Source organism: Suillus subalutaceus, assembly GCF_016647625.1.
Source record: "Suillus subalutaceus strain FC151 chromosome Unknown DFJ58scaffold_41, whole genome shotgun sequence".
Taxonomy (NCBI): Eukaryota; Fungi; Basidiomycota; class Agaricomycetes; order Boletales; family Suillaceae; genus Suillus; species Suillus subalutaceus.
Window position 1 is genome coordinate 144704 of NW_024540290.1, and position 24680 is coordinate 169383.

Sequence of the window (24680 nt, forward strand, 5' to 3'; positions counted from 1 at the left end):
TCTTTCGGTTCACATATATCTTTCACATTTTCAATTCAACGTTTGTTCCATATATCCAGGCGGTGGTGGAAACGGGATGGGTATTTGAAAGTTTGACTAATTATAGTGGTAGCTGATGTCGGTGGATTGAGTACGCCATGTTGCAAGTCTTAGAGTAAGATGCTCGAGTGCAAGGTGTATTTGAACGTGGCCAAAATACTGATGGGAGGCTCTGCGCCAACTATTAGTCCGCAGAGAGCTACCTTTAAGGTCTGTCCGTCCAGAGCCTCATTGATATTCTCCATACGTCCTCCAACATTTATGACACAAATATTATTATTTGAAGCTCGTCAAGGAGAATCCATTTCATACTGATAGTTCGAGCTGACATCTCAGTAGACTATAGTGTCCGTGTGCATGCAGTGGTATGTCAGAATTTAACGGCTTTTTTCTGTCGCAACTGATCTTCTCGTGACAACACAAATTAAACTTGTAAGCCCAGTGAAGAATAGGATCACAGAGGTATAGGAACCGGCTCACAAACATGGACCCTCTTCAAATTGAAGCCACCGGTGGGTTGACACTCCTATCAAACTTCTATTGAAGCCGCTGGCATTTTAACGATTACCATGAGCCAAGTACACCACAATCATGATGACGCTCTTGCCTTCAAACAAGTAATTAGGCCATCCAATGACCCCCGAATTTCATGGCAGGATATATTCGACTCGCAACGGTAATCGTCTCCCCGTCTGCTTGTAGCCCCGACCTCAGCTGGAGTTCTATCACATTTGTACATGAATGGAGGTATGAGGACATGTCGTATCTCGACTCAAATATTCCTTGGCAGTGGCACGAGTTTGCAAAAGTTCGAAATGCAGACTACCCACATGATAGTTCTACTCTACCTCACCCAACATGATCCATGGCCTTGGCAAGCGATTATCGGCCGGGTACAGACTAGCTTGGTACTGGCGTCACCAGGACTCCATCACATGAGCGACACAGGTATGCAATCCTTTAGGACGTTGAGATGAATAGTATCGAAAAGCTCGAACGGCATTCGTCTGTGATGTCTTTGCTCCGCACGTTTGGTAAATCAATCACCAATTGAGTAACACAATTAGTGTCGCGAACCTGAAGTATTTAGCGTGACGGCGAGATTGCCGTCGCAACCCTGCGGCAAGCCCTTCGTCCTTGATGACCTCGCGGGTCAATATCCGCGCACTCAGCTCCTAGTACTCCCCCATCCTCCGAAGACAGGTCAGTCAGTGCTCTAGCGCTGTTTTGCCAACATCCTGGTTTCTGCAATCGCCGTCCAGCGTATTTCTCCTTCTTCTCCTGCTCTACGAGTGCGATACGTTCTTCAACCTCCTTCGAGAACTTGGGCCGGGTAGTGGTGCTCGTACGTGCCCACTCTGGCACGATGAAATTCTTGACGGGCTTTACAGGTGCCTGCGCCGAATGCGGTATGACGAGGGAGGTAGGATACAGAACGGCACATCGGCCTAGAAGGAGATATGACCTTGAACGGAAAAGCTGGAGGAACTGTTGATTCGGATTCCGACTGAGTTTGAAACTGAAGGATAGCTTACTCAGCAACTATTTTCGTTATTTTTCCACTTCTCCTTCAACAAGTCTGTATCGCCTCACAAGTGTCTGAAGTTAATTTGACGCTGCATACATTCTCCCGGTCGTAGCTTCAAGCTACTTGCTTTCCTCATTGATCACTAATTATAGCACGCGATCATATGCAACGACCTTCAACAACCTCGACAGTCTTGAATCTAACCCACAAACAAGTCAAGGTCCTCGTTTGGCTTTCACAATGGGGACCTGTTACGTTCGTGGAATATGAAGTTGGTCCAGTCCGCTTGCTGCGAGGCTTCGTTATGAAGTGGAGCAGATCAACATGTGGCTGGGTCAGATGCATCTCTGCAGAGTTGAGGTCGGCGGCTTTCTTTCGTCGAGCTCGTATTTTTGGGACAGACATTTCTAATTATATTTATTTGAAATTCATCACCGATACTCCATGTTGCTCTGAATACATACATTATGTAATAGACGCGCAGGAAATGTGAGATGCATTTGTCAGAGAGTCAGACTTCACTATAGCGCAATCATGATAGCAGGAAACTAGATATCTCCGTCATCCCTTTCTCGCTGGTGTGAAAGTTGTTGCCCTCTTTCAGACCTGAATCTTAATAGTAACATTCCCGACATTGTTCTGAAGATGTCAGAACTTCAAAACAGCGACTCGGACTTCAGTAGTGCAGACGTCAGTGCCTCGCGTTGACTCGGAAACCAAAGGCACAATGATGTTGGACTTCATTCTTACCCACAAAGCACCAAGCGGTCATATTTGGCTCCGAGGTAGCAGACTGGGAAATACAAATAGAAGTCTACGTCAGGTACACATATTGAGGAGGTATACAATCTCAAAGTCTGAAATATCTTCTTGGCAGCAGGCTGCATGTGACCGCTGGCTAGATGCTACACACAAGGTCGTCGGATTAGCGCGTCAATCATCAAAGCTGGGAGTACGCATGAAATTGATCATACGCCAATATGCATGAACACTATGCGCTGGTCCAAGGGCATGTCCTTGTCCCGAGCCAATGAGTGGACCACTTGGTGCAGCGCTCGCGCAGCTCGTTTAGAATTCATTTTGCCATCCCCGCACAAGTTTTTGTAGAATGCCTCAACTAAGCGCTGCACAGTACTGTCGTTGACATTCCATAATGTCCCAACGACGCTCTTAACCCCAGCGAATTGCAGGCCAGCCGCTAAGTGTATCACTTCGTCAGGAGTATCATGGTCACCGACTGCGGTTTCACAGGCAGAAAGAAATGCAAATTCATGCCGAGACAGATCCGTTTGTGTGATATCCAGGAGTGAAAGCGGTTGGTCGCACATGAGAAAGGCCGAATTGAAGGGGTCCTCATATTTCTGTGTCCCGTGGCACGCAAAATGGAGCCAAGTATTCTCTCGTAGCAGCGTGCAGTGCCCTTGATCTTGTTGCATCAACGCTCGTTATCTTGGTGAAAGAAACCGTCGGGGAAGGGGGTAAAAGACTCTGCACTAATTCCAGTTCAGGCTCCACACTATCCAAAGTGAATGAAGCACCGGCTGGGCGATCTTGACCAATGGCGGCAAAGGACACTGACAGAGACCTGTCATGTCTGCGAGCCTTTATCAGCGTGGTAAGCTGATGGCGTGTATGAAGAGACGTAGAGCTGTGAAAGGAACTGCCCATGTTTCCTGTACTCACCAGCAGTGTGCAGCGGCAAGAAACTGAAGACAGATGTTGGGCACCACCATATTCGGGAACCTCATGGCGCAAATCCGCCCAGCTTTTCGACCACCGAGCGGACAACATCGTCCCACAACTCCACCAAGACCTTTGTCAGTGCTTCTCCACTTGTGCATTGAAGTTTGACCACCAATGTCTGGAGTTTCTCAAGATTGGTAGGGAGTTGAATGCTAGTTGGAGGTTGCTGGTACGGGATAATAATGGTGTCGCAAGACGATTTGCTTGCGATGAGCACAATGATAGGCCCGTCACGAGCTGCATCTTGGAGATCAGAGAACAAAGGAGGAAGTAGGAAGCGAGAGAAGCCCTCGATCTTCCGGATCTCTTCTACAGCTCTATTCCAGTCCTCTACTAGACGTCTGTACCGGGTTTCTTCTGCTTCTACAGCGACTATTGGGGACCCTTCTGGATGGCTTGCAGGAGGTTTATCAAGAAGGGAGCTGAGGTCTCTGAATCTCTTCATCAGGGCCACTGCATGATCACCGCGAGTCTGGAGGCTGTCAAGAGGCGTGCGGAGTCGTGTCATCTGGGTCCAGATGACTGTCCTGCCTTGTTCCAACAACTCAACAGCATGACAGACATCACCACTACGAAGAGCACATGATGCAGCATCCACGGCAAGCGTATTTGGGAAGTTCTTCATAGCATTATGACGAGATGACACTGAAGCTGTTGTGGACATATAAGCGTCCATAAGTTGCATGGAAGTCGCATAAGTGTCCAGTCGAGTGCCATGTGAATGTTGATTAGCCTGATGAACCCACAGTAAACTTAGTCGCAGGGGGCGTAGCAAACCTCCAGAGACGACATTTGCTGCTGCCTTGAAATGATGCATGGCAGCATTCAGATTGCCAGTATCTTCACCTGGGATGGTGCCGTCAAGTCCTGATTGATGGAACGACAAATAGATGGCAGCTAGTGAATAATGAGCCTCTAATCGACGAGGATCATGTTGTGTCAATGGAGTTAAGGCACAGCAGAGATTCTCTCATGACTCATTGAGGTCTTCTCCATTGCCTCAGTGGTCAAAACGGTCAGAGAGTCGATTCGCAAGATCACTCAATGACGAGGACCGATCTGTGTGACCGACAGGGCGCAAAACCAGCGCTTCCCTGTGAAGTGCAATAGCCTGATCCAAGTCTTTGTCATTGCCTCGGTGAGCAAAGCGGGCGGAGAGTCGATTCGCAAGACTACTCAATGACATGGACCGATGTTTGTGACCGACAGGGCGTAAAGCCAGCGCTTCGCTCTGAAGTGCGATAGCCTGATCCAAGTCTTCGTCATTGCGACGATAATCAAAGCGGGCGGAGAGTCGAAGCACAAGATTACTCAATGACATGGACCGACCTGTGTGACCGACAGGACGTAAAGCCAGCGCTTCTCTCTGAAGTTCAATAGCCTGATCCAAGTCTTCGCCACTGCCTCGGTGATCAAACCGGGTGGAGAATAGATTCGCAAGATTATTCAATGACATGGACCGATCTGTGTGACCAACAGGGCACGGAGCCAGCGCTTCCCTCTGAAGTGCAAAAGCCTCATCCAAGTCTTCTCCATTGCCTCGGTGATGAAAGTGGGTGTAGAGTGCAGCCGCAAGATTATTCAATGACAGGGACCGATCTGTGTGACCAACAGGGCACAAAGCCAGCGCTTCCCTGTGAAGTGCGATAGCCTGATCCAAGTCCTCGCCATTGCCTCGCTGATCAAGCCGGGTGCAGAGTAGTTTCGCAAGATTATCCAATGGCAAGGACCGATCTGGGTGACCGACAGGGCACAAAGCCACCGCTTCCCTCTGAAGTGTAATAGCCTGATCCAAGTCTTCGCCATTGCCTTGCTGATCAAAGCGTGTGCAGAGTAGATGCGCAAGATTATGCAATGGCTTGTATCGTTCTGTGTGACCGACAGGGTACAGAGCCAGCGTTTCCCTCTAAAGTGCAATAGCATGATCCAAGTCTTCGCCATTGCCTCGCTGATCAAACCGGGTGCTGAGTAGTTTCGCAAGATTATTCAATGACACGGACCGATCTGTGTGACCGACAGGGCACAAAGCCAGCGCTTCTCTCTGAAGTGCGATAGCCCAATCCAAGTCTTTGTCACTACCTTGACACTCAAAGTGAATGCTCAGCACCATACTCAGATTACAAAGCAATAGCAATTGCCCTCGGAAAGGATGCATGGTGTCGTACAAGTCATGGTCATCATCTCTTTGCAAGCACCGTGCTGCACGACGAGCAAGTTGATCTGGCGATAACGGAAGCATGGATGCAACGGGCCGCTCTTGCCCAAGATCACTTGCATCAGTATTTCCAGCCGGATGCAGAGCGGATGTTTTGATTGCAAGCAAAGCTGCTCTGTGAATGTGGCTGTCTGTGTGGCAGACATCGAGGACTTCACTCAGTGACTCTTCAGCAGCGTCAGCATACGCCTGAAATCCCCGTTTCATGAAGCGAGACAGCAGAGCAATGGCAAGATGAAGCTGGGTGACGGGTCGGTCTGGATGACCAGTGGGACGCAAATCAAGGGCATCTTGAAACAGATTGATAGGGATGTCGAGCTCGAGGTGTCATCCGTCAGCTTGGCAACTGACAAACTTTGTGGTAGCTAGATTGAGCAGTGCTGCAGGGCGGTAGGGATGGTCCATGTGGCAGAGATCTGAGGCGCGTTCAAAGTGCTTTATGGATTGGTCGATATCCATACTGTTCTGCGTCTTGCAGTATCGCGCGAGAAGACAATGTCCGGCATCTGTCTTTAGTACTAACGCATCCATATCGCGGAATGTAAGCTACACATTACAGACTCTCAGTATCAGAATGCCAGACTGCATTGACCACTCACAGTAGTAATGGGGAGAAGAACTGTGGCATCGTTTTCCTCAGAAAGTCAATGCTCCACTGTCATGAGGAGTGAAGTACACGTGGAGACGACTTCCCCCTGCTTGGGCTGAAATATTATGGCTGTGATACTTGTTAACATCTGTCAGGTGTTATTTGAAATAGACGTTACTGACGATGTGACTTTTCACTGCAATCCAGTAATTCTCGGACGGAGATCTCAAACGTGCGGAGGACTTCTCCATGACCGACTCGGAGCATCGGGCCCAATTCAAACGAGGCACACACGCTGATCCAAACTTTAGAAGATGGCTCGCACGGCCTGGAGTCTCTCTTCATACCCGCGGAAAAGATGAGATTAAGGACAACTTACAGAAGTATGGGCTCATTCCATTCGACAACAGCCTGATCTACGTGTACGAGTTTGTTGCTAGTCTGGAATTCAGCACTGTCAGTCTTTACTACCACAGAGAAACCAGCAGGGATCCGTCGGAGACCAAGAGCGAGATCAGTTGCACGAATGACTTAGGGAAAACCGTCAATATGTGCTGAACAGAGATACAACAGTGTCGCATACCGGTAATGACGACTTGTTCCACTCCACCGAGATGTGTCTCTCCTGGGTCCTGGGGGCGTCCCGGGTGGCTTGGCTCCTCACACAAGGCTTGGAGGGTATCGTCGAGTGGGTCTAACATGGAGTCTGTCTCAAAATGAAACAGTAGAGTAATGACAAAATAAAGTGTCGCCAGAATCACTTTAGGAAATCATCGGTACGAGATAGATGACACACTATTGACAGTGACTTGCAATATCTCACTGATCACGAGGTTTGTCTGGTCTGGGTCCTGGGGGCATTCTAGGTGGCTTGGCCCCTCTCCCAAAGGTGGAGGGTATTCACCAAAATGACCAGGGACAAAGCTTGACATATGGCTGAGGGATGGATTCAAACTAACACTTGAGAGTAAAATGTGTGCTGGAGGTCACGAAAACTGCAGTACCTGTGGGGTCCTGATGGACTATAAAGGAGGAAACTACAGCAAGCACGTGGCATCCACGCTGCGCAGCGATGTGCAGCGCCGATGCCAACAGGGACAGAAACGACTTGTGGGATATTGAGTCACCCACTGTCACTAGTCTCATTTAGAGTAGACCCATCAGATTTGCACGAGTGTGGGTGGTATTGATTGAAGTAGTCGAAATGAGGAGACAGGGCATTCCACAGAGGCTCCCTGAAGCTCCCTATAGTTGAATCAAACTTAAGCCATAAAAAGATAAGGTCTGTCCGTTTGGACTCTAGAACCCCCCAAACGGGTGGTCCGAGTCGCATGGTGTGACACACACGTGACCTCCGTTAAAGTGTGACATTTTCCTGGGTCAGGGGTCACGTGGTGTGACGCGCATGCGACCTTTCGTCGCGCAACAGCCAGTTCATGCTCACACTGTGTAAAACATAGACAAGTATGGAGGTACCGGTATGTTAGTACATGGGAACTTCTAACTAGATTTTTTTAGACAATCCTTTTGCCACCGCTGAAAGCTTCAGTATAACTCTTTATGGACGTGCATTGGCATTCGAACGAGCTGCAGAAATGGGCACCGACTTGGCTTGTGAATGGTTTTTTCCCCACGTGGTAGCTAAGAGCCCATCTGAACTGCCCCGAAAAACCTAACTTCGGACAGACATCGACCTTCTGAAAGTGGCCGTTTCAAGCGGATCGCGAGCGTTGAAACGTTGACGCATGAAACATGGCCTTTGTAAGCAGTCACATGAAGATTTGCCAGGTGTGTGCTTCTATTCTATTGTAGCACACATCCGAGTTAGCCCCAGTCAAAAGGACTTGAGAATCGGCACCGCATTCTCTCCTTCTCTGCGCAGTCCTGTTGTCCGTCGCTCACCCGTTTTTTCACACGCACGCACCTCCCTATCTGCTACTTCTAGTGTGTTTTGGTCTGGATTAGTGTTTCCTTTCGGACCCTTCGGTTGGCGCACTTTTCGGACTCAACACGCTCCGAAGGTTTGTCTTCGTCGATCCCAATTCCTCTCCGAGCACAAACTGCTTTTTCAGACTTCGCGGGATCCGTGCGCCTCGCCCATATCCCTGCCTTCCTGCACTGGTCTGGCAAAGCTAGACCTTCCCACACAAAACGAATTAACTAAACAACCCCCCCTTGATGTATGTTCCCCATCACAGAAGTGCACCCTACTGGCAGACATGCAGAGGACATGTCGACATTCTTGACACATCACGGTGCTTCTTGGGCCTGAGAGAGACATGTATCAGAAACAAGGTATGTTTAAGTTGCGAAATGTGAATTCAGATGGAACTGATGAAACTACGCTATGCTATATGGGCTGAGATGCCAGAAAATTGGTCTCTTGATTCCCTTCTTATCTAAGTGAGTTGTTGCATGATGACACGTACAATTCTCATTCTTTATTTTTACATCTAGTACTACCTACTGTCTCAGGTCCGCTTGCTTTCATCGGAATTTCACGATGACTCGTGCGTTTGATCTACTTGGATGGCTATTGGACGGCGGAAGGGACGGTATCAGTATAGAACGCCTGACAGAGTTGGTTATAACTTATAACACGACTTGAGCAGCTTTGGTTGCCAATTCCGATGATTATTCCTTCAGACTCGCTCCCTGTCACGGCGAAGTTCTGCGGGTGGCATCGACGTCAGACTCGTCTTGTATGCTTGCTCAATAATATTTGAGTGCGCGTGATATATGCCGCGCATTGGCGACTTCTGATTCAAAAATGTCTGATCAGAAAGCTGGAGCAAGCCAAAATTGATGCACTCCATGCTGTAACAGTTCTTGACTTGAGTAAATGGAAAGCTCGCCATTTCGGAAAACAATGCGCTCCAGAAAGAGCGGGAGAAGTCGTTTGAGGAGATGATGCATGTAGCATTAATTGAAGCTTGTGATGATGAGTCCCGGACTCAAAGAACTCGGAAATGAAGGATATAGGGGAGAAACAACCGCCTAACGCAATTGAACATCTAGTAACGGTATATAATAGCCATAACATTTCAGATGTGACTTTGATCAATGAGAATGGAATTGTGGTCTAGTAGTCTAGGATAATGCCGACGTCAATAAAACCGCCACGACATCATAATTAGATGTACATAAGGTATATACGCTGTTAAATGGTAGTTTGTAGCTTGATAAAGTTCAAATATCTTTCGGACGACTGGTACCATATAGACGCGTCTCTGTCACGTGCCAAGAAATTAACTGCGGGTCACTGCCAGTGAGCTGAATCGGGACAGCCTCAGAAACCTGAAACGTCCCTTCATCACAGACTGGTCCTTCAAACCTTCAAACCTTCACGGTCGGAGAGCTGCGTTGATCAGTATAGTGGTGAGACCTTTCGCGTCGGTGTGCTAGGCGATGCTCATCCCTCCTTTGTTCAGTCAGCTCCAATGTCCTTGCAGGTCAACTTATCTAGCAAAGAGATCAGTGAGGCATACCAAAACGTCGTTGCTGGCAGAAACATAGATTGGGTAATATACACATACGACAAGGGTGGAAATGACCTCAAAGTGCAGGCCACTGGGAACGGTGGGCTTCAGGAACTAGAAGAAGAATTCTCAGACGGACGGTATGGGCACATCGTCTCTTTACTCAATCCCTCTTTCTGATTTATGTGCAGGATGCAGTACGCATTCGCGCGTGTCATAGATCCTAATGTATGCTTTCATTACGTCTACCTCAGCATAATTCTGATGAGTCGATCTCGTCTCCTTCAGAGTAAACTGGCCAAGTTCGTACAGATCAACTGGTGTGGAGATGGCGTGCCCGTAGCCAAGAAAGGTCTATTCCACACTCACTCCACTGCTGTTGCGAAATTTCTCCGCGGTTCTCATGTTGTGATCAGTGCTCGCAACGAGGTTCGTACCGCATTGAATAATCGTATATCTATAATCTTACTGTTCCCGCAGTCCGATGTCGCGCCTGCGCTCATAATGAAGCGTGTTGAAGCTGCATCTGGGGCAAAATACTCAGCACACAACGAGCAGGCGCGCAAGTTCGAACCGATCGCCCCAGTAGGTAGCAGTTACACGCCTGTCGGGCGCCCCGACATCACTGCCATGCGCAGCGCCCAGCCGCCACCGAGGAACATTTCATCATCCGTGCCTTCAGCACCGAAACCTGTTACGACATTGACATTCTCTAAGCCTGCGATACCCACTGCGCCGCGCCCTGTTGTTGGTGGCGCTGCTTCTGTACGACCTGCTGGTACAGGGAAAGCCCCCGCTGATGCTTGGGAAGAAGAGGCGCCTTCTGCATCGCTGCCTCCACCACCTCCGCCTGCTGCGTCACGTCCGCCGGCCATACCCAGCGCTCCAAGGCCTGCTTTTTCTGTAAGCCTGGGATTTTCTTATCAAATTATGTTTAACCATGGATTTGCAGTCTTATGCTGGCACAACCGCTGCACGCTATACTCCCACAGCCCCCACTACCCCGCCTGCCGTCCTTTCCTCCAATGTTCCTGTTAAACCTGCAGAAGAAGATCGTATTGCCCCAGTAGTAAGTGTGTCGTTATTTACAACCATGTTCTCTTGTGATGTATATCTCAGGGTACCGCGTGGACACCGGTCAAACTCACACCAGGCAGGCTGAAAAATCCGTTTGCACAATTTGAGCAGCAGCAGCAGCAGCAAGCTCCTCCACCCCGAGCATCCGCTGCTGGCGGATCAAAGAAACTCACCTGGAGCGAACGCCAACTTCAAGCGAAGAAACAAGCAGAGGAAGAAGAGCAACGAAGTAAACAGGCTTCGTGGCAAAGCCCCGCGTCTACAGGTTCACGCAGCAGTCCGACACCAGGAAGATTTGGCGGCAAAGTTGCTGCTGCAGCTGTAGGTGGTGCAGTTATCGGTGCGACTGGGGTTGCATTAGCAAGTGCTGCAGAGCCTGAGTCTCAGGCAGAATATGAAGTTCCTGTGAGACTTGTTGATATTGGTGAGAAAACTCACGCTTAACACTTTGTAGCAGCAGCAGCCCCCACCCGCTCCCCCTATTTCAACACGTCCACGATTTGTGCCGCCTCCGCCTCCTGAGCCAGAACCAGAACCGGAAGTAGAAGAGGAGGCTCCTCCGCCACCGCCGCCGCCACCACCACCACCGCCACCAGCATTTGCGCCTGCGCCTATTGAATTGGAAGAAGAGGAAGCAGTGAGTATAAGATGATGGCAAGTGACTCAGTACTTATTCTATCTACAGCCGCCGCCGCCGCCGCCACCACCGCCACCTCCTCCTCCGCCACCTGTAGCCCAGATGCAGGCGCTGAGTGTGGAACCAGAGCCAGAATCAGAGCTAGGGCTAGAGCCAGAGTCCGCTCCTGCGGGCGAGGGTGTCTGTGCTGTGGTGTTGTATGATTATGAGGTTAATAATTGAATTTTTCTTTGTTCTTCAGAAAATCTGACAAAACCCATTTTCCATACTAGGCTACGGAAGATAATGAAATGAACTTGCAGGAAGGTGAACTTATTGAGCAAATCGAACAGATTGACGAAGGTTGGTGGAGTGGCGTTAGCCAAAGAGGTGAGAAGAGCGGGTTGTTCCCAGGTAAGTGTTTCTTTTGTACAATTCACCGGGTCTATACCGACTGCATCATAGCAAATTATGTGGAAATTGTGGAGCAATCTGAAGAAGAGGCTCCACCTCCACCTCCACCTCCGCCGCCACCACCACCGCCTCCAGCTGTGAGTAAATCTAGTGTTGAACGATATGCGTTGGTTCTCATGCAAAAATAGCCGGCAACGCCGCCCGCTCTTGAACCTGAACCTGAGGTCTCTGTTGCCGACGAGGGCATTGTAGCAGTGGCTCTTTACGAGTAGGTCTGTTTCTTAGATTAACTTTACGGACTAACCCCTTTTCCTTTTCTTTTCAGCTATGAAGCTGCCGAAGACAACGAAATATCATTCCTTGTAGGTGACAGGATTGTTGAAATTGAGGCGGTTGGTGAAGGGTGGTGGCAAGGCAAGAATCCACATGGCGATCTCGGAATGTTCCCCGGTATGATGTTCTTACTCGTTGTATGCATCGAGAAGACGAGCTGACCGTGCCCTGCAGAAAATTACGTCGAACTCCAAGAATAAGGAGTGGGCGCTAGCGAATATGATCTGTCTTATAAATTCTGAACAACCACATGTATCAAATGATGAATCAAGTTGTGGCACCATCTGTGAGAACAACCCCATGTCCAACTAGCGTGTGCAATCTTGCAAAGAATAATTGATTCCATTTACACGTTTATTTAGTCGATCCTGTCAAATGTTGGGAACTCCATGTTCAAGATGCCCGCCTTCATCGCAATTTTCAGTGCGATTTCTCGTACGCCTCTGACCTCCTCGATCGTTGCGCCATTTCGAACAGCACCAGTGAGCTTCCATTCAACCTGACTGAGCGTGTCGTTCGCGATCAGGGCAGAAATAATGGTGAATGACGTCTCCTTGGATGAGATCACTTCCAAGAAGGCGTACACATACCCGTACCCAAGTGTCATCGTGAAGTGTTCTGGTGATCGAATTCGGGAGCTAATTCAGGAGCATTTCTCTTTGGGAACATACCTAGGTCTGGGTATATGGATTTAAGCATGGGCTGAATTTCCGCTGCGGTATCACCATATTGCAAATCAAAATATGCCTGACCACCAGCAGCAGCTTCCTCTTTCGATCGAGTGGGGTCGCTGTCGCAGGAAGAGAAGTCTCAGGATAACTCGCACACTGACCGCAGAAGCTCGGTGTCTCGAAGCTCTTCGGGGGTAGCTTCATATAGCGAAATAAGAGCGTGGATAACCTACAGAAATTGTGAGATCATTAACGTCAACGAGTATAGCATATTAACTTTGGGATAACCTGAGAGCAAGCCAGATTTAAAGATACTCTCCCTCATCTTCCGCACGAGCAATCTACGATTCTTCATCTGAGGTGTCAGGGAGTTTCCCAAGATCGTCAAGAACATGGCGGAGTACACATGGGACGGCTTCGGGGTGGTTGCTCGAGCTGAATGCTACAGCAGCAGCTAGGTACATCACTGTCGACATATTTTGCTGGTGCAGGATACAAAGGCTGTAATTCGTTGAGAAGCTCAGGAGTCGCAATATCAGTCATACTCGTGGCGAATGAAGAATTTCTGCTACCGCCTGTGAGCGGGTCTTATAGTCATATGCAGACCCAATAGAAGGAAGCCAGCGCGTTCCGACTGAATCATGGCTGCGTCTGCTTCGAGTGTTACTGAGTTACTGGCAGGGTCGGACTGAGCGTAATTTATCCGGTTGATCAGGATACGCCCCTGTCTACTAAGTCGGCCAAATCACAAATACCCTAGTATCCGCTGTAAACATCAGCTTGCTTGAGCATCTAGAAATAATCAGCGTTTCCCTCGTGGCACCAGCTACAGACTTTTGCGGCATCATATACCTCATATCACCCTCCGGTATCCTTTTCACCCTGTAAGGTCTGTTCCAGGTAATATTCTACAAACTCCGAGCCATGCGGTAAAGCCTCAGCTTGATTGCACTGCACCTGCCGCACCCAGCGAGACCGCAAATGACCATCAGAGACTAATACTCTGTTTGATACACCAACGAATCGCGGCCATGTCGTATATGCGACCTTCCAAAGGCTAATTGATTCCATGTACACATAGAGTACACCTGGATACCACCCGGACGTTAGTCGGTTGTATGTGTAATCGAATAGATCAAATGTTTGGAACTTCAATTTTCAAGGGGACGCCCGCCTTGATTGCGATTCTCAGTGCGATCTCTCGTACAGCTCTTACCTCCTCAACTGTTGCGCCATGGTCAACAGCACGAGTTAGGTGCCATTCAAGCCGACTAAGCGTGGCATTCGCAATCATGGCCGAGATAGTGGCGAATGTCGTCTCCTTGATCGAGATCACTTCCGTGAAGGAGTCCACATACCCGCATCCAATTGACATCGTGAAGTGTTCTGGCGATGATCGATTTAAGGAGCTGAGGAAAAAGAATGTTTATGAAAGCATACCGAGGTCTGGGTATATGGATCTAAGCACGGACTGGATTTTTGTTGCCGGATCACCAAACGTCGAATTAAAATATGCCTGGCCAACTGCAGCGTCTTCCTCGTTCGATCTAGTAGAGTCACTGTGATACATCGAGTGAGAAAGAGAGAGATTTTGATGACTCGCGCACGCACCGTAAAGGCTCGGTGTCTCGAAGGTCTTCTGGGGTGGCTTCATAGAGCGAAACAAGAGCGTTGATAGCCTGCAGATGTGGTTAAGTAGATCGCCTATGTAACGAGTATGACTCATGAACTTTTGGACAACCAGAGAGCATGCCAGACTTAAAGATTCCATCCCTCATCTTCCGCACGAGCAACTTGCGATCTTCATACGACGTGACAGAGAGCTTGTCGAGATCGTCGAGAGCATAGCGAAGTACGCGTGGGACTGCTTCGGGACAGTTGCTCGAGCTGAATGCTACACCGGCAGCTAGGAACCAGTCACCATCGACATATTTTGCAGTTGCAGGATACAAAGACTGTAGTTCCTTGAGAAACTCAGGAGTCGCGATATCAGCCATCCTTGTAGCGATTAGTCAAGTAATGGATTTACGGCAAACAGTTCATACTGAACGGGCCGAAACGGAGGCGGGGCCAAACCGAGGAGGTCATGGGGTACGGTAGCATTGTTTGTACAGAGGTCTCGCATTCGCAACCATTCATTTCAAAGTCACGGTTTGGCGGGTAAAGGACTTGTAACATACTGCCACTGGCTTGGATACAACAGCGTTTACAACTTTCCAAAGGATCATTGATTCATTTATACATATGCATACACCTTTACGTAGTAGATTGTGTCAAATGTCGGGAACCTCATTTTTTAAGGGGACGCCCGCCTTGATCGCGATTTTCAGTGCGATCTCTCGTACACCTCTTACCTCTTCAACTGTTGCGCCATTACGGACAGCGCCAGTCAAGTGCCATTCAACCTGACGAGGCGTGTCATTCGGGATCAGGGCAGAAATCATGGCGAATGACGTCTCCTTGGCTGAAGTCACTCCCATAAAAGCGTACACATATCCGTACCCAAGTTTTGTTGTAAAGTGTTCTGCGGGTATCCAAATTCAGGAGCTGATCACTGGCAGAAGTATGTCTATGGGGACATACCGAGATCTGGGTATATGGATCGAAGCATTGGCTGAACTTTCGCTGCTGTATCACCGTATGTTGAATCAAAATATGCCTGACCAGCAGCTGCAACTTCCTCTTTCGATCGAGTAGAATCGCTATCATACAATTTATGAGGAAGAGAGGAATCACGATAACTTGCACACTGACCGCAGAGGCTCGGTGTCTCGCAGCTCTTCGGGTGTGACTTCATATAGCGACACAAGAGCATCGTAGACCTAGAGATAGTGAGCAATTTGTAAGATCACCAACGTCAACGACTCGATGTGGCATTAACTTTGAGATAACCAGAGATCAAGCCAGACTTAAAGATCCCATCCCTTATCTTCCGCACAAGCAACCTGCGGTCTTCATCCGAGGTGTCAGGGAGCTTGTCGAGATCGTCGAGAGCATAACGGAGTATGTATGGGATGCCTTCAGGACAGTTGCTCGAACTGAATGCTATACTGGCAGCAAGGAACCAGTCACCATCGACATATTTTACTGGTGCAGGATACAAAGACTGTAGTTCGCTGAGAAACTTGGGAGTCGCGATGTCAGCCATTCTGGTAGGGAATCAAATCAACCAATTGAAGGCTAGGACTTGTGTACGCTCTAATTATAGAATCGTAACTGCGCCTACGCGCCTAGCCCCTGACCCCATTTTTCTAGACTGGTGACCAGCCCCTCTATGACTCATGAGGCAAGCCATCGATAGAGGTGGCTTGCCTCATAGAGGGGCTGGTCACCAGTCTACCATTTTTCTAGGATCCTCACATTGACTCGAGCCAATTTTACACTGTCGGGCACCCGCGATTTCTCACCCACTGTTGGAAGCTAAAATCTTGCAAACATAATGCATTTGAATCCATTCAGGCAACGAAGTGGCATCAGGTGTTAGTTGAATAAGTTGAATACACAAACGACATAGAGGGCTCACACTGGACAACAGGCTCGCCGGCTGGCATAAATTCCAGGGAAAAAGTGCTGTCATGCCGCAAGAGGTAAAAAGGTGATAGAGATTCTAGACAGACAGACCAAAATTGTTAGGATTCGCCACCAAACGAAAAGTATTAATGGGGCGGAGGCCAAAATAATGCACACAAGCTAAAGACAGAGTGAGTCTGACAGTCAGGAAAATGATGTACCTCCCCACCCCTAGCTTTCAAGTCATCCTTGGTCGCATCGTAAGAGCCAACGACCCAAGGAGCGTCCATCGGTGAGACTTCAGCAATGCTGGAAGAATTGGAAGTGGACTGAGCCATATCGTTCTGATGTGTGTAATTTGCGTGCGCTCCTAAGTTGGGATGGTGTTCGACAAGGCAGTGCTCCGAGTCCTAATTTTAAAACCGCAGGATTCATGTTCCTAACCCTCAGCAGGCCTAATCCTTAACATTCCTAAATCTTTTCCGACCCTCTCCATAGAGAAGATTTATCAGATGCGTGGGTCTCAAACTAATTTCCTATCACGTAGAAACCGGGTCTGATAGACCCTTATAGGTACCGAGAGATGCTGCCTGAGGTGAAAACTCATATGATAAGTTCTCGCTTAGGCAGGCCTTAGCCAATCAGATGTGATTATATGATACTTTCCGTTGCACTCCCGGTACCTCAATGTACCTGGTATAGCTGTTCACGTTCACCTCTGGATATGAGACGTTCACCGATTGCGAACCTTCGGCGACCGGCAGAACACTGCCACGATAGCCTCAGGAAGCTTTAAAGTCTTGCAACACTGTTGTTGAACAAACGCATTAATCAAGATGCCAGGTGCTGTGAGCCCCATATTAATATCGTTACGAGGCCTGCTCACGTTTGCAACAGTAGACCATGACCCCACGACTGACTTCATAGCAGGCACAACAGCAGGTAGAAAATTTGCAATCAACAATTTGAATGGCCATCGGTGTTGATAGCTTGAGCTTTCCAGGCATCGTCGGCCTTCTTATTGCTCATCCATTTGACACAGGTATGTTTGGTCGTGGGTTCCGTAGCGCCATGACATTACCTGACTGTGAAACAGTCAAAGTCCGCCTACAAAATCCTGATCTATCCTCAAGATACCATTCAGTATCGCATGCATTCGCGACCATCATTAGAGAGGAGCGTTTCAGTGGCTTGTATAAGGGCATTGCTTCACCTCTGGTTTTGTTTTCACACAAATGCTATGGCCCTAGCTTACCTGACAAATAAAGGCAACATGCGCGTTTATGAACGGTCTCGTATTCGCCTCCTACAAGTTTTTCCTTAAGGCGCAAATGGTGGATGGTTCTATTCCCTCGCTCACCGAAGTTGCAATTGCTGGCAGCTGTTGTGGCGTTGCCATGTCGTAAGCGCTCTACCTACCATTGCAGGAGTAATTTGCAGGCAACTAACCAAACGGACGTGATGATTAGAATTTTTGCTACGCCGATCGAACTGATTAAGATCAGGCAGCAAAACATGTTAGAGAGCGGACTAGGAAGCGTCTCAGCCAGCAAACTTATATACACTATTCATCGGGAACACGGTCTCAAGGGATTGTTTCGTGGTCTCACCGCTACAGCCTTTCGTGATTTAGGATATGGTGCATACTTTTTGGGGGTAAGCGCTCTCACAGCCCATTTACCATGGTTTGACGTCCACCGGGAAGTATGAGGCCTCAAGTCGATACCTCACTTCTCTTTCTCCTGGGCTTAATGGTTCCACCTCACTGTCAGACTCAAGCCAAAGATCCATACCCCTTTGGATGCTGTTTATCAGTGGAGGGGTGGCAGGTGTCGTTGGTTGGCTTCCAACATTTCCGATGGACGTTGTGAAGACGCGCATGCAGAGTACCGAGACCCCAGGAGCTCGAAGCATAATGCGGCCGGAAGTGACTACAGGCGATAACCCATATCGCACAACCATATCAACGATCCAGCATTCATATCGCACAGGTGGGGCTGGAGGCTTCCTTCGCGGACTGAGCCCGACTATGCTGCGGTAAGTTGGTCTGAGTGTGTTGCGTACAAATTCTTATTTGTGATTGTTCTTATCCCAGGGCGATTCCAGTCAACATGGCTACATTTGCAGTATACGAAACTGTTGTAGGCATACTCTCGCCATGACAGCACTATGAACCGTCTGTCGAGCAAACTGCACAGTCAATACCGTAGCAATGATACCGTAAATGCGCGTTAATGTACATTTGGCAGATTTCTAATCGATCTTGCTGTGTGGGTGGAATTGCAGATTGTGACATGGCTGCGCTGTTGACCGCATCCATGGTACCGGTAGCTTCCTCAATTGTAGCGTTCAAACTATCCCGAGCACCCAGAAGTGTGCCGACAAGTAGTTGTGTACACGGTGGCGGCGAATTCTCACCCCTGGTCTGCCTTGCATATCAGGTCATATTTTTGTACAAAAGTCCGACTGCCACCTTTATCAGTTTGTCGGAAGCTTCAATATGACAACCGCAGGAGAAATCATTCCAGCAAGTCTCTATTTGTTTACATAAAGACAACCCATGGAGGTGTTCTGGAAAAGTGACCCTTCCCACTGAGTTATACGGGTACGCGCCCGTGCTAGCGGCGAAAGCTACAGGGACATGCTGTGGTGAGAAATTGACGGAACACCGTATGGTTGCAGTTAGATTAGCCCCCGCGGACACAAAAGACTGATGAACTTAGCAGCAAGGTTTTATGTGTTTTTTTAATGAAATGTACCCCACGATGTCGCACAAGACAGGGGGCATGGTGTCGATGACAATACATTCTTGAACTCTAACTTACACGCCATGGTGCCGGTCAACATGCTTCTCAGAAAGGAGGTTGGCCAAGCATATTTGTCTAATCCATGCTTCTCGGAAGACGACATTATTAGCATTCTGTCGGAAGGAAAAGCGTCGATTGCAGTGAGCAGTGCTTGTTAACACACTATTTTCGAAAGGCGCTCCGTCAAGTATGGGCACAAAGAATCCATCAATGCGTGCCAATCGGCCAACAATCCTTGATACGCCAAACCAGAAGCTAGCTCCACATATGCTTCTAAAGCCAAACGATGAATCTTCCATGTCGGACGGTACATTGAAATGGAATGCAAAGCCTATAAAATGCAGAAAGGCCATCTCAATTAGAGCACAACACGTTTCTCTGATATGGAACAACTCATTTGCAAATATGATCTTCGGAAATGGTTTCGGTACAAGGGGGGATAGTGGGGGACAGAGCAAGGCAAGCATTTTCGGTTAGCCATCGGAGACGAAAAAGATGACAGCTCGTAGAAGCGACATGTCGAACACTAGGGCCTATCCAACCAGATTTCTGAGAATTATCAGTCAATATCCAACTTTATACTCCACAATTTCTAGTAAACACCACGGTGCACTCACATTCAGCGCTATCTGCTAGCAGTCCGACCCCTTTTCAAAGAGAAGGAAGACGGATCAAATCCAGATATAACATGCCAGTTTGAATTCACGTGGCAGGGTATGCCACTCGCCACACCATTAAGATAATAAGATCAGGACATCTGTTTCCAGAAACCAGATACGTGAGCATATGAACACAAGCACGGATCAGATAGTACAGTGAGTGCTGGTCTCAACCTCCTGGACGATGTACGATGTGAACCACGGGTCACCTAATTATCGGGGTCGCAGAGTTCAAGTAGATAAGTACCACTCGATCATCAAATCGGAGGAGATACAATCCAACCTTATATGCTGCGTGATATGCGGATCCGTCATTCACCACACCAACATCTTTTCCCATGGAGCCCATCTATGAACAGTACGCTGCAGTGCTTGAGATGATTAACCAGCCTCTCGATCACTTTGCTTTGTGCTGTGGTCCAGACCCCAGTTGATATCCGATAGTCTTCACTGTGCAATGCTGGACAGTAACAAAATAGGCCCGTTGCATTACTTTCATGCGAGAACAATTTGCTACGCCGAGCATAGCCATGTAGTTCGCCGTAGAGGCGGCTACTAGTAACTGAAAGTGCGGCCTCAAGCATGAAGGTATCGTGTCAAGTCGGAATATTTTATTTCTCACGGTCTCCCATCCTCTTCATCCAGACTTCAGAACCCGACTCTGTAGTTCAATCTGTACCACAAATGGCGTCCAGGATCGCGGTCAATGCGCTCAAGGCTTCTGGTCAGTTTTCAGGATATTCCGCCATGCTATTTTATACTGAAGTCCTGGTCAATTTCCGCAGCTCGGCCACGCGCCCTCCCTAGCTTTGCCCGGGCTGTCAACGCGTACGTTCGACGTCGGTCTCTAAAGAAATATGTTTATTTAACGATACCCATGCAGGCGCACAATGAGCTCAAATCCCCCACCTGAGCAGCGTGCAGCAGAAATTCTAAATACCCTCCCTTCCTCGCCGAGTCTAATCACCAAGACTGGTTCTGCAATCCTCGGTACCGGTCTTATTGCAACTGCTATCTCCCAGGAGCTCTATGTTGTGAACGAGGAGACCGTTGTTGCTGCCGGCACTTTTATCCTGCTTGCCTACATCGCCAAGGTACGTTCGTCGTAATTGCGCTTTCAACAATTACCATATGCTTGTTTTCGCGTAGCTTGTTCGGGAACCATACCGTGACTGGGCAAATGGTCACATTGAACGCATTAAGAACGTTTTGGAAAGCTCGCGAACGGAACACACTCAGACAGTGAAGGACCGTATCAACTCCGTCGAGCAAATGAAGGATGTCGTTTCATTGACTCAGGGTCTCTTTGCTCTCTCGAAGGTAAGCGACAGTCACCTGTTGGTTCGATAACTACTTAGTAATTCTTCTGTGAGTAGGAGACCGCTCAGCTGGAGGCAGATGCATTCGTCCAGCAACAGAAGGTCGCTCTTGCTTCTGAGGTGAAAGCTGTTCTCGATAGCTGGGTTCGGTATGAGCAGCAACAGAAAGAAAGCGAACAGCTTGAGCTCGCTAAGAGCGTGATTGCCAAGGTTATGGCCGACCTTCAGGACGAGAAGGTGCAAAAGGACATCTTGATTAGTGCAGTCGCAGAGGTTGAGCGTGAGTACCGATCTGTCTTTGTCCGTTCATCCTTCAGTTCTGAGTGTTATTTTCTTTATGCAGAGCTCGTGAAAAGCAAAGCAATCTAGATGCATACCGGGTGATCAATAGTTGATTATGGCCAGGTAATTCATGATAGAGTAGCGTAGTTTTTCTATACAACTAACTTCTATCATCCTACGAGTACAAATTCATTTGTGCGGCCATTTCATATGGAACTTTGAAAAAGTTCAGCTTGAGTGTCACCAATGCAATGGCAATGGCTGACATTTCCAATAAGTACCACAAAGCCAAACGTGGCCAAACAGGAAACGGCCGCGACGACGCGCCTCAAGGGCCTCACGCGTTTCGGCACGTACAAGTATAATTCTTTGTGCCAGTGCTCGCCAGCTTTTTCTTTCATTTCACGACCTTGAACGTAGGGAGCATACAGCCGTCATGGATTCAGACCTCATTAAGCTCGTCAACCGGTTGCAAGATACATTCAGCAACCTCGGTGAGTTCCCAAGGGTTATGCGATTAGGGTTTGCGTTGACTTGGTTGAGGGGCAGGCGGTGAACTGGACATGCCACAGCTAGTCGTGGTGCGTGCACGTTGATGGTTGTATTACCGAAAGCATTGCTCAGAAGTTCTTTGACAGGTCGGCAGTCAGTCTGCGGGCAAATCAAGTGTACTTGAAAAGTTAGTGGTAATTATCGCATCTGAAATATTGTTCATTATACCTTTATTAGCATCGTTGGTCGCGACTTCCTTCCGCGTGGGCAGGGCATTGTCACCCGCCGTCCACTTGTCCTCCAACTTATTCACACCCCTTCACCCGATCCAGCAGCCCCTACATATACGGAATGGGGTCAATTTTTGCATATCGACAAGCGGTTCACGGATTACAATGAAATACGGAAAGAGATAGAGCAGGAGACGTTCCGAGTCGCTGGACAGAATAAGGGCATTAGCAAATTGCCCATTTCGCTGAAAATATACAGCCCTGATGTCCTGGACCTCACTCTGGTAGACTTGCCTGGCTTGACTAAGGTATGTTCGATGCCAATTTCTTATAGGTACTCCTGACCTTCGTAGATTCCAGTCGGAGACCAACCGAGTGATATTGAGAGGCAGATACGCAGCCTCGTTGTCGATTATATCTCGAAATCCAATAGGTTGGCCATTAGTTCTCGCTGTTGTGATGCAGCTTTCTTATTGTATTTAGCGTTATATTGGCTGTTTCCGCTGCTAATGTCGACCTTGCCAACTCCGATGCATTAAAGCTGGCTCGCTCCGTCGATCCGCAAGGACGTCGAACGATCGGGGTGCTGACAAAGCTGGACTTGATGGACGCAGGTACCAACGCGCTCGATATCCTTACAGGACGCGTCTATCCGCTAAAGCTAGGCTTCATTGGGGTTGTGAATCGGAGTCAGCAGGACATCAACTCAGAGAAGAGTTTGCCCGACGCTCTAGATTCAGAGGCCGAGTTCTTTTGCAATCATGCTGCATACCGGAACATTGCGCACAAGAATGGCACGAAGTATCTTTCTAGAACGCTGAACCAGGTGCTGATGAATCATATACGCGATAAGCTGCCGGACATGAAAGCTCGCCTCAACACGCTCATGGGACAAGCACAGCAGGAACTGAATTCTTTTGGTGACGCTGCCATCTACGGGGACAAGAATCAGGTAGGTCATTTATCGAGATACGTGGACCATGAACTCAGTGTCACACAGCAAGGCGGACTGATCTTACGGCTCATGAATAAATTCGCACATGATTTCGTTGCATCGATAGAAGGTACCAAGGTCGACATTTCGACCAAAGAGCTCTCAGGCGGAGCGCGCATATATTACATCTTCAACGACGTCTTTGGGCACGCACTCGCTTGTATTGATTCGACCTCGAATCTTGATAACCAGGACATCCGAACTGCGATTCGGAATTCGACTGGCCCTCGGCCAAGCTTGTTTGTCCCGGAGTCTGCTTTCGATCTGCTAGTAAAGCCACAGATTAAGTTATTGGAGTCGCCCAGTCTGAGATGTGTAGAGTTGGTATACGAAGAGCTTGTCAAAATCTGCCACAATTGCACAAGTGTAGTGAGTCATTATTATTATCTTACCTCAGTTTACCTATTCAAACTCCACCACAATAGGAATTGGAGCGATTCCCCCGCCTTCACGCCCAACTAATTGAATGTGTGTCAGAACTCTTGAGAGAACGACTCGGACCCACGTCAGAATATGCGCAGAGCCTGATCGAGATACAAGCTGCATACATCAACACCAACCACCCTGCATTCATATCGGGCTCCGCGGCCGCCGCACAAGCTGCGACTTCTCCCGCTCCCAAACCTGCGCAACCGTCACGCGTACGCACCAATTTCTGATCTTGTCTCATTCTGATGGTCTCAATATGCGCTTCTTTTTCCGTTAGCCCCAAAGCAGTGAGCCGATAAATGGCGTACCCACACTAGAAGACGAGGATGAGTCGTCGGCCGAGGAGCCTGTGGGAGCAAATGGAGTCCTTTCTCGTGACGGGCGCTCCGTGTCCTCCACACTGCATGACCGCACACGAATTGCAGGCTCAGCGCCAACTACGAAAGCATCATCGTCCAAGCCGCATCCTGCTCAGGGTCCCCGTCATTCCTCCGCGCATTCCCAAGCAACGCAACCAGGAGCACCAGGAACTTCCCCACATTCTGCAAGAGAGACGTTCCTCAACTATTTCTTCGGGCAGAACGGTCCAGGGCCAATTGCGGGATCAACCGTGGATAGATCACATGCTGGTCCAGCGCCGGTACCCACAGGCAGGGACATTTCAAATGCGGAGACCACAGGCCCGACCGGTCTTATGGCCGGCAAGCGGACACTTGATGGCAATAACGCCGCATTTGATATGAAGAGCCTGGGGAAACATATCGAAGCCGTAAGTGTTTGCTAGTACAGATATTCCTTGTATGAGGATTGATGACACGGTTTTAGATATCGTCTTCTGAACCTGGCTCCCAAATCACTCTGCGAGAGGAGATGGAGACGTCACTGATAAGATCTCTGATTGCATCATACTTCTCGATTGTCCGCCAGAGCATACAGGATTTGATACCAAAGGCGATCATGCACTTCTTGGTCAACTACACCTCGCAGCAAGTGCAGAACCGATTGGTCGCATCTCTATACAAGCCTGAGCTTTTTGCGGATTTGCTGAACGAGGATGAGGCATTGGTTGCGGAGCGGACGAGGGTAAAAGCGTTGTTGGATGCATACAAAGAAGCCTTCAAAACACTTTCAGAAGTCAATTTGAAGCCCATATAGGCGGCTTTACCTTTCCTGACTATTCCAACCATCCATGACCTTAGACTCCTTCGGATTTACCGAAATACTATCCGCATAGCAAGACTAGCGTGTAGCACA

At 48.7% G+C, this 24680-nt stretch overlaps 9 protein-coding genes across 9 annotated transcripts; 4 read left to right on the forward strand and 5 right to left on the reverse strand.

The window, feature by feature from the left end:
- Positions 1 to 2099: 2099 nt before the first annotated feature.
- On the reverse strand, positions 2100 to 2895 carry DFJ58DRAFT_840647 (CHAT domain-containing protein; the record flags this gene model as incomplete). The annotated part of the gene is made up of 4 exons (XM_041392630.1): positions 2100 to 2173; positions 2318 to 2360; positions 2386 to 2472; positions 2542 to 2895. 4 exons carry the CDS (start codon positions 2893 to 2895, stop codon positions 2100 to 2102), a joined length of 558 nt encoding a protein of 185 aa, XP_041244846.1.
- A 416-nt stretch (positions 2896 to 3311) lies between these two features.
- On the reverse strand, positions 3312 to 7046 carry DFJ58DRAFT_840648 (uncharacterized protein; the record flags this gene model as incomplete). The annotated part of the gene is made up of 11 exons (XM_041392631.1): positions 3312 to 3961; positions 4088 to 4156; positions 4352 to 5214; positions 5311 to 5714; positions 5877 to 6071; positions 6125 to 6144; positions 6202 to 6262; positions 6297 to 6453; positions 6494 to 6644; positions 6698 to 6820; positions 6911 to 7046. The coding sequence occupies 11 exons, from the start codon at positions 7044 to 7046 to the stop codon at positions 3312 to 3314; spliced, it is 2829 nt and encodes a 942-aa protein (XP_041244847.1).
- Positions 7047 to 9340: 2294 nt separating this feature from the next.
- DFJ58DRAFT_783424 (uncharacterized protein) lies at positions 9341 to 12347 on the forward strand. The gene is made up of 14 exons (XM_041389899.1): positions 9341 to 9492; positions 9546 to 9733; positions 9785 to 9821; positions 9882 to 10022; positions 10074 to 10496; positions 10546 to 10662; positions 10713 to 11075; positions 11128 to 11307; positions 11356 to 11517; positions 11580 to 11700; positions 11752 to 11837; positions 11889 to 11968; positions 12026 to 12150; positions 12208 to 12347. The coding sequence occupies exons 2-14, from the start codon at positions 9555 to 9557 to the stop codon at positions 12231 to 12233; spliced, it is 2040 nt and encodes a 679-aa protein (XP_041244848.1). The 5' UTR covers positions 9341 to 9492; positions 9546 to 9554; the 3' UTR covers positions 12234 to 12347.
- A 44-nt stretch (positions 12348 to 12391) lies between these two features.
- DFJ58DRAFT_745079 (uncharacterized protein) lies at positions 12392 to 13098 on the reverse strand (the record flags this gene model as incomplete). Its single annotated transcript, XM_041387366.1, has 4 exons — positions 12392 to 12651; positions 12705 to 12823; positions 12866 to 12933; positions 12982 to 13098. 4 exons carry the CDS (start codon positions 13096 to 13098, stop codon positions 12392 to 12394), a joined length of 564 nt encoding a protein of 187 aa, XP_041244849.1.
- Positions 13099 to 13383: 285 nt separating this feature from the next.
- Positions 13384 to 14792, reverse strand: DFJ58DRAFT_783428 (AhpD-like protein). Its single transcript, XM_041389900.1, has 4 exons — positions 14435 to 14792; positions 14316 to 14383; positions 14145 to 14263; positions 13384 to 14090 (listed from the first exon to the last, which is right to left on the reverse strand). The coding sequence occupies exons 1-4, from the start codon at positions 14699 to 14701 to the stop codon at positions 13840 to 13842; spliced, it is 705 nt and encodes a 234-aa protein (XP_041244850.1). The 5' UTR covers positions 14702 to 14792; the 3' UTR covers positions 13384 to 13839.
- A 33-nt stretch (positions 14793 to 14825) lies between these two features.
- On the reverse strand, positions 14826 to 15852 carry DFJ58DRAFT_913498 (AhpD-like protein; the record flags this gene model as incomplete). The annotated part of the gene is made up of 4 exons (XM_041395330.1): positions 14826 to 15228; positions 15288 to 15406; positions 15459 to 15526; positions 15586 to 15852. The coding sequence occupies 4 exons, from the start codon at positions 15850 to 15852 to the stop codon at positions 14978 to 14980; spliced, it is 705 nt and encodes a 234-aa protein (XP_041244851.1). The 3' UTR covers positions 14826 to 14977.
- A 940-nt stretch (positions 15853 to 16792) lies between these two features.
- Positions 16793 to 18494, forward strand: DFJ58DRAFT_783436 (mitochondrial carrier domain-containing protein). Its single transcript, XM_041389901.1, is given in 9 exon segments — positions 16793 to 17057; positions 17112 to 17156; positions 17218 to 17256; positions 17311 to 17432; positions 17483 to 17616; positions 17684 to 17866; positions 17898 to 17900; positions 17919 to 18251; positions 18310 to 18494. 9 exon segments carry the CDS (start codon positions 17051 to 17053, stop codon positions 18374 to 18376), a joined length of 933 nt encoding a protein of 310 aa, XP_041244852.1. The 5' UTR covers positions 16793 to 17050; the 3' UTR covers positions 18377 to 18494.
- Positions 18495 to 20311: 1817 nt separating this feature from the next.
- On the forward strand, positions 20312 to 21497 carry DFJ58DRAFT_783453 (ATP4, subunit B of the stator stalk of mitochondrial F1F0 ATP synthase). The gene is made up of 6 exons (XM_041389902.1): positions 20312 to 20404; positions 20466 to 20508; positions 20564 to 20774; positions 20830 to 21000; positions 21057 to 21279; positions 21343 to 21497. Exons 1-6 carry the CDS (start codon positions 20365 to 20367, stop codon positions 21366 to 21368), a joined length of 714 nt encoding a protein of 237 aa, XP_041244853.1. The 5' UTR covers positions 20312 to 20364; the 3' UTR covers positions 21369 to 21497.
- Positions 21498 to 21600: 103 nt separating this feature from the next.
- On the forward strand, positions 21601 to 24581 carry DFJ58DRAFT_745084 (dynamin protein dnm1; the record flags this gene model as incomplete). The annotated part of the gene is made up of 10 exons (XM_041387367.1): positions 21601 to 21775; positions 21831 to 21862; positions 21920 to 21960; positions 22011 to 22311; positions 22357 to 22436; positions 22487 to 22955; positions 23004 to 23366; positions 23423 to 23638; positions 23704 to 24195; positions 24252 to 24581. Exons 1-10 carry the CDS (start codon positions 21718 to 21720, stop codon positions 24579 to 24581), a joined length of 2382 nt encoding a protein of 793 aa, XP_041244854.1. The 5' UTR covers positions 21601 to 21717.
- Positions 24582 to 24680: the final 99 nt, after the last annotated feature.

Excerpts from the sequence above, each read along its gene's own strand:
- DFJ58DRAFT_783424 (XM_041389899.1), top strand. The coding sequence starts at position 9,555 with ATGTCCTTGCAGGTCAACTTATCTAGCAAAGAGATCAGTGAGGCATAC. Across the intron at positions 9,822-9,881 it reads CGCGTGTCATAGATCCTAAT|AGTAAACTGGCCAAGTTCGT; the intron begins GTATGCTTTCAT and ends CGTCTCCTTCAG. Across the intron at positions 11,701-11,751 it reads GAAGAGCGGGTTGTTCCCAG|CAAATTATGTGGAAATTGTG; the intron begins GTAAGTGTTTCT and ends ACTGCATCATAG.
- DFJ58DRAFT_783428 (XM_041389900.1), bottom strand. The coding sequence starts at position 14,701 with ATGGCTGATATCGCGACTCCTGAGTTTCTCAAGGAACTACAGTCTTTG. Across the intron at positions 14,264-14,315 it reads CGAGACACCGAGCCTTTACG|TGACTCTACTAGATCGAACG; the intron begins GTGCGTGCGCGA and ends GATGTATCACAG. Across the intron at positions 14,091-14,144 it reads ATCCATATACCCAGACCTCG|AACACTTCACGATGTCAATT; the intron begins GTATGCTTTCAT and ends GATCATCGCCAG.
- DFJ58DRAFT_783436 (XM_041389901.1), top strand. Across the intron at positions 17,157-17,217 it reads CATAGCAGGCACAACAGCAG|GCATCGTCGGCCTTCTTATT; the intron begins GTAGAAAATTTG and ends TGAGCTTTCCAG. Across the intron at positions 17,433-17,482 it reads AGGGCATTGCTTCACCTCTG|GCAACATGCGCGTTTATGAA; the intron begins GTTTTGTTTTCA and ends TGACAAATAAAG.
- DFJ58DRAFT_783453 (XM_041389902.1), top strand. The coding sequence starts at position 20,365 with ATGGCGTCCAGGATCGCGGTCAATGCGCTCAAGGCTTCTG. Across the intron at positions 21,001-21,056 it reads GTCTCTTTGCTCTCTCGAAG|GAGACCGCTCAGCTGGAGGC; the intron begins GTAAGCGACAGT and ends TTCTGTGAGTAG. Across the intron at positions 21,280-21,342 it reads TGCAGTCGCAGAGGTTGAGC|AGCTCGTGAAAAGCAAAGCA; the intron begins GTGAGTACCGAT and ends TTCTTTATGCAG.